The 5,979-nt window shown below is 59.4% G+C and overlaps 1 protein-coding gene across 1 annotated transcript in view; it reads left to right on the top strand.

Moving 5' to 3' along the window:
• UCK2 (uridine-cytidine kinase 2) overlaps window positions 1-5,749 on the top strand; it is a 16,546-nt gene extending 10,797 nt beyond the window's left edge. The window contains exons 8-10 of the mRNA XM_025044013.1: window positions 716-871; window positions 1,204-1,381; window positions 5,744-5,749. Of these exons, the coding sequence (XP_024899781.1) occupies window positions 716-871; window positions 1,204-1,381; window positions 5,744-5,749 (340 nt within the window). The remainder of the gene's footprint in view (window positions 1-715; window positions 872-1,203; window positions 1,382-5,743) is intronic.
• Window positions 5,750-5,979: the final 230 nt, after the last annotated feature.

Here is a 5,979-nt window from a genome sequence, read left to right as displayed (position 1 = left end):
TCCGGCAGCCGGCCGCACTGACCGCGGCCGCTCTCCGCAGGGGACAGAGGCGGCAGGGAGCTGTCCACCTGCACATGTGGTTTCCTGTGACACTGCTTATTTAAGAAGACACCATGGAGATGAAATGCCTTTGATTTTTTTTTTTTTTGTACTCTGGAGCAGCGAAATGAAACAGAACTTGACCCTGAGCTTACACGACAAACCGTGCCAACTACTGGGGACGCCTAATTACGAAGCCAACATGTAACCAGTTATAAATACATACGTATATATATGTATATATATACATATATATATATAAGAGGATCTATTTTTGTGTAGATGTACAAACACTGTAAAGCTGTTTGCTGTAAGTATCTTGGAGGAGGGCCGTGCCGTCTGGGGCCCGGAGCTGGCGCGTCACCGAGGGGAGCGGCCATTGTGTCCGGGGCGGGGTGCAGTCAGGGGCGTCTGTGGGGCGGAGGTGAGGACGGGGCTCCGGGGCCTGTGAGTGCCCCTTGGAGGTGGAGCGTATTGGCTGTCAGTGAGAGACGCTCTTGCCTTTGTTTTGAGTTGAAATCAGGCAGCACCCGAGTGAGAATCAGACCTGGGGAAGAGGCCCCGGCCTTGCCCCCGCGCCCACCCTGGCCTCCGGGGTGGGAGTCAGTCAACGGCCCCTTCCTTACTCACTGCCTCTCAGGCTCTCCAGAGGCCAGGGCTGCCCCTCCCCTGGCAGGGACGTGGAGGTCGTGTCTGAGGAGACGCTGGTCCCCGCCCCCCGGGAAGGCCCAGGCCAGGTGTCCCAGGCTGCGGAGCACGCAGAGGCAGGAGAGCTCTGCCCGCCTGGGCAGTGGCAGCTTTTGATCCCCGAGACGCGGGGATTTGCAGTGAGGTGGGATGGCCCGCACTGGGCAGCGGGGTTGTCACTGGCCGCGTCACGGGTTCACTCATGAACAGCCACATGCAGCGGCAGCGGCCGAGCCGGAGCAGCAGGACGAGGAGGGGGCGTTTGCGTACTAGGGGGCATCTTAGTTGAAAGCACCTGGGCGATGAGTCCCAGGTGTCCCCAGGGCTCCCTCTTGGGGGAGCCAAGCGAAACGGAGGGGTCTGACCAGAGCCCCGAGGCCTCAGCTCCGAGTTGCCCTGAGCTTTTTCCGGCTCTGCTGGCCGCCTCGGCCTGGTCCGCTCGCCCCGCCTCACCCGGTCTCCATCTCCGCCCGTCAGATGCATGGCTCTGGTCACCGCCGTGCCCTCGGACGCGGCCCGGTCCGCTTCGATTCGCCTTTTCTGGACTGTTCGACTAACTCTTTGCCGTTTCGAAGTCAGGCCTGACCCCAGCAGAGCTTTGCTGGCCGCGACGTCGGGGAGCCGGGGCCGGCTCGGAGGGGCCGGGTCCTGGATCGTGAGTTGGAGAGTCGATACCCAATACCGTTCAGTAGCACCTCACGCAGTTCTGCGATGGGGGTGGCGAGCCCGGGTCCGGGCCCTCCGTCCCGAGGGGCTCGTGTCACCGGCCAGAGGGGCCCGTGCCACCGGCCAGTGGGCAGTGCGCTCAACATTACTTGAAGCTCCCAGGTGCCAAACCGCTTAGTGCCTTGGCTCTGTCCCACTGCCCTGGGGGACGGGTTCTTCTCACTTCTGAGCCGTGGCTGGCCCAGCTGCCACCGCCTCTGCCTGTGGTGTTGGGACCAGGCCTCAGTGTCCCGGAGTGGCCCAGTCCTAGCTGGGGAGCAGCACCAGGCTGCTCCGCCTCCTGGCACAGCCATCGCCACCTGTTGGTGGCCTGGCTGGGGGCACTGGGCCACACTCACCAGGCAGTGATCAGGATGCCCGGTCTGTGACACGTGTGTCCGGGGCAGGGACGGGGTGGGGACACCTGGCTCTCTGTGGCAGGTCCAGCATTAGCTGAGTGTCAGAGCCGGGCCTTGCCGGGTGCAAACCTGTGGCCTGGTGCCCTACGAGTCCCTGGAGGAGACGCCACGACCTGCGTCACCTGGGTTCTCTGCCATCCGGGGGGAGGCGCAGACGAGCAGTGGGTGACGTTGCTCGTGTGTCGCAGGATGCTCACTTCTCCCCACGTGAGGTCTTTCGCCAGGTGCCGTGGGAAGGCCGTCCGCTCTGCTCCACACCTGCGGAGCTCCAGCTGACGGGGTGTCTGTTCCCCGGGCAGCCCGAGCCCCCAGGAGGGAGACGGCAGTCTGTCTGAGGAGGGCGCGGGCGTGACCTCAGGCGTCTGTCCTTCAGTTGGAAGATGTGGCTGGACGGTGGGTCTCTGAAGGACAGGCTGCGGGCAGGTGGCAGGGAAAGGCCTCCGTTCACCCTTCAGAAGCCGCTGTCCCTGCAGCACCCCGCTCTGGGCCTGGCTGCCCCCCGGCCATGGGACACGGGCTTCCTGCCTGTCCCGGGCTCGGCTGGGACCTTGCCTTGGTGTCAGGCTCATCAGGTCGCCGGGTCAGGCTGAAGGCTTGTGCATGCATCAGAGCTGGCGGGGAGGCGGGGTGGGGGCCCAGGTGGGCTGTGTCGCCGCCTGTGCTGAGTCGGGCAGGTGGGGACAGGTCCTGGGGACACAGAATGGGCCCTGCCACTGCCGCCAGCACCCCAGTCCTTAGGGTGCAGTGGAAGGGTCGCTCTTGCTGTCAGACCAGCGAGACGGGGGTGGGCAGGGCTGTGGGGCTGCGTCTGGAGCCCGGCGCCTCCTGTGGCCTCGTCTCTGGGCCTTCTGTCCCGCTGGGCAGGGGCGGGCGTGAGAGCAGAGCCATGCTGCCTCAGGAGCGGGCGGGCAGCTCAGTGCGGACTTCGGCCTTTTCCCCTTTCGGATGCTTGCTCCTCCCCCTTCCCTTGCCACCACCCTGCCTTTATTGTTCGTAGTTGCAAAAATGACCACGTTCTATGTACCTTGCTGTAAATAAAGACTGAACCAAAAACAGCCACCGTGTGCCTTCCCTGTGTCGGGCGGGAGCCACGGCGGAGGCTGGTGGTGACGGGGCCGCGGAGCCGCTGGGGGTGGGGCTGGAACCCTGGTGAGACACGGACACGAAAGCCGGCCGTGTTTTCTGGAGGCTTCTATTCCCTGGATGACTGGCTTTGAGCTCCTGCTGGTGTCACCCAGTTTAGACAGTGTCCTCCCTCACTGCCTTCGCTGGGCTAGTCACCACCCCCACCTCAACTTCGGCAATCAGCCATTGTGGGTGGAGGGAGGAGATTCTACGTTATAGCGAGTTCAAGTAGAATAGACACACGTGTAACTAATTGAAACAATGTATCTATTTGACAGATACCGATATGTCAACCCATGCAGCTTGCACCTAGCTCCCTGAGTTTACAAGACCTAGGTCGCCCGCCACTGAGGATTTTAGAATAATTGGCTTCCGTGCTCTGAGTAGCACCCACCTTTCTCAGCTACCCCTCACCCACCGCCACCCAGGCACCAAATAACCCTCACTAACGTCTAGGACCGCTCTGCTCCTTCCAGCCACCTGTTCCCCTGACACATGCTAACCCATCAAGGAACCGAGCAGATTGAAAGGAACTTTCAGGTGGCAGGGCCCACCTTAGGAGGTTGCCGAGGTGCCACTACAAGAGATGGTGTCCAGCACGACTGTCATCCGGCTTGCGTGGGTCACAGGAAGTGGTCGTGCGGGCCGGCTTCGCTGTGTGTGATCCAGGCTCCTCTCTGCATAGCCCTCACGTCTCCCTGTCCCGTGGACCACATCTGCCCTCCACAGGCCACCTCCGTCCTCTGGAGCTGGAGGCTTTGCTTGGGGCTCAGCTCCTGTTCCAGAGCCTCAGCTCTGCTCCCTCGTAACTGGGACAAGGTGCAGGCCAGGGGGCCCTTGAGCGAAGCTGCTGTGTCTTCCCACCCCCTGTCACTGCATCCTCTGAGCCAGCCTTCGCCGCAACTAGCAGACCCATTTGGCTGGTGCCACTTTAATCAAACCGTCGGCTCGTTTAGAAAGGGACCCGTTAGGACCCGCCTAAAGGTTTTGTAGAGGAGGCCTGGGGCGTGGGCCGGAGATGGGTCGCTCTCACCCTCCGGTGCTGGCGGTGTTTAGATTTCGATTTTAAAGCGGTTCGAGCAGATCATCTTGTAAATCCCAGGACGTTACCCCACGAGCTAGATCTTGGGCTGTGCCCGCACAGATGCACAGACGTTTTTTAACTAAACTATGGACTAAACACAGAACAGCCACGTGCGTCGGCTTGGGACGAAACCCAGGCACGTTCTCCACGAAAGGAAGGAGACGGGGCGGGAGAAGGAAGTCGAGCGTGACATGAGGTCACTCTAAACACGTCTCCCTCTGCCCTGAGGATCTGTTAGACCTGGACGGCAGGCCCAGGACGTGTGGCCCGGAGCGAACGCCGCCTGAGCTCCGGGTCGGCGTTCGCTGCGTGGTGACTGGGGGCCACCGAAGCCCAGCACGGCCTCGCCGGCCTGCCTGGTGGCGTCGTCCACCGAAAAGCCCAGACTCGGGCAAGATAATTCCAGTGACAAACTTCAAGATGCCCCGTCAGTACTTTCTTTTCAGTTACTGAAATGTCCACCTCTCGTGGTAACATTCACGTCGGGCTTTTCCAGCGGGCAGGACACTCCCGGAGCGTGGCTGGGTCCTGAAAACAGTCCTGCCTGGTCCACGGGGCACGCAGCTGCTCCAGCCTGGGGCGGAGGGGAAGCGAGGAGCCGCGTAGCCGCTGGGACGCGGGACAGGCGGGCGGTGCGGCCGTGGCGCGCGCCTGCCATCTAGCGGCGCGTTCCGATCTCAGCAGCAGGGGTGCGGGGGGCGGGCCCAGCGGCCCTTGCTTGGCTGGCCGGGACCGCTGTCCATGCGATGCCGCCTGGTGTCTGACTACGGGTGCGGCCTCTTTCCTGTTTGCTCCGGGAGGATCTTGGCTGAGGCCCGGCCTCGGGCGGCGGGAGCCGACCCTCTTTTTGCTGCTGCCACATGCCGCAGCGTCTCCCCAAGCTGGCCAGCGTAGTCGCCCGGGCTTTGCGAAAGATGCTGCTGGGACCCACTCCTGAGAATTTCGATTCTGCGGTTCCAGGGAACCGCGCAGGTAAATCAGACGCACGGCGCGTGGAAGCCCCGGGCCCTGGGCATTTAGTCATTCAGATCTGCGGTGTTCCCTGCCCTGGGACCCCTTCTCTCCCAGAAACGCCGTCTGCGCTGTTCAAGCCTCTTCCCTGCCTTGAATGTGTTCCTATGTGGTTCCTATTTTTTGATGCTACTATAAACAGTATTTGAAAAAGTTCCAGTTTCCGAGTGTTTGTTGCTAGCGTGTAGAAATGCAATTGGTTTCCGTACGCCGGTCTTATCTTGCAGACTTGCTAATCTCACTCCTCAGTGTTAACACTGTTTTTAGAGCGGTTTCAGGGGAAGCAGGGATAAAACTGTGCTTCAGCCTCCATGTCTAACCACGAGATTTCGAGATTTCTATGCCTACTTTTATCGTCTCTACAGGTGATAGTTTTCTTACTTTAGCGCTTACCTTTTAAAACTAACATGCACACTTGACAAAAATCTCTAACCTCCCAAACGGTCTATGAGCTCTGGAAAGCTTTAACTGATCACGTTTTTTATATAAAGACTTCTCTTTGTCCTTGATGTTCTGCCGATCGCCACGAAGTGTCGAGGATGTGTGTTTATTTTTAATCATTCTACTTGTGTTTCCTGATCGGCCCCGGGCTCTGTGTTTCTTGCATTCTGGAAAATTCAAAGCTCTTCTTTCTGCTGACGACTCTTCATCCTTCTGTTCTCTCCCCCCCTAGATCTGAAGGTCCTGTGTGTAAGACCCTTTTCTCTATGTCTCTTCTTCGTAGTTTACTTTTCATCTTTTGGACTTTTCAAGGCTACCTTTTTGCAAAGTTTCACTTATAGTCTCTTCAGCCGTGTTTGGTCTGCCTGTCCAAAACAAATCCATCAAGTTTTTAATTTCATGGACCATATTTTTAGCTTGGGAAAAAAACTATTTCATCACATTACAAATCTGCTTGTTGATTATCTG

The sequence above is a fragment of the Pteropus alecto genome, unplaced genomic scaffold (assembly GCF_000325575.1).
Source record: "Pteropus alecto unplaced genomic scaffold, ASM32557v1 scaffold101, whole genome shotgun sequence".
In the NCBI taxonomy this organism is placed as follows: Eukaryota; Metazoa; Chordata; class Mammalia; order Chiroptera; family Pteropodidae; genus Pteropus; species Pteropus alecto.
Note: the sequence above shows the minus strand (reverse complement) of the source record. Positions and strands in the feature narration are given on the sequence as shown.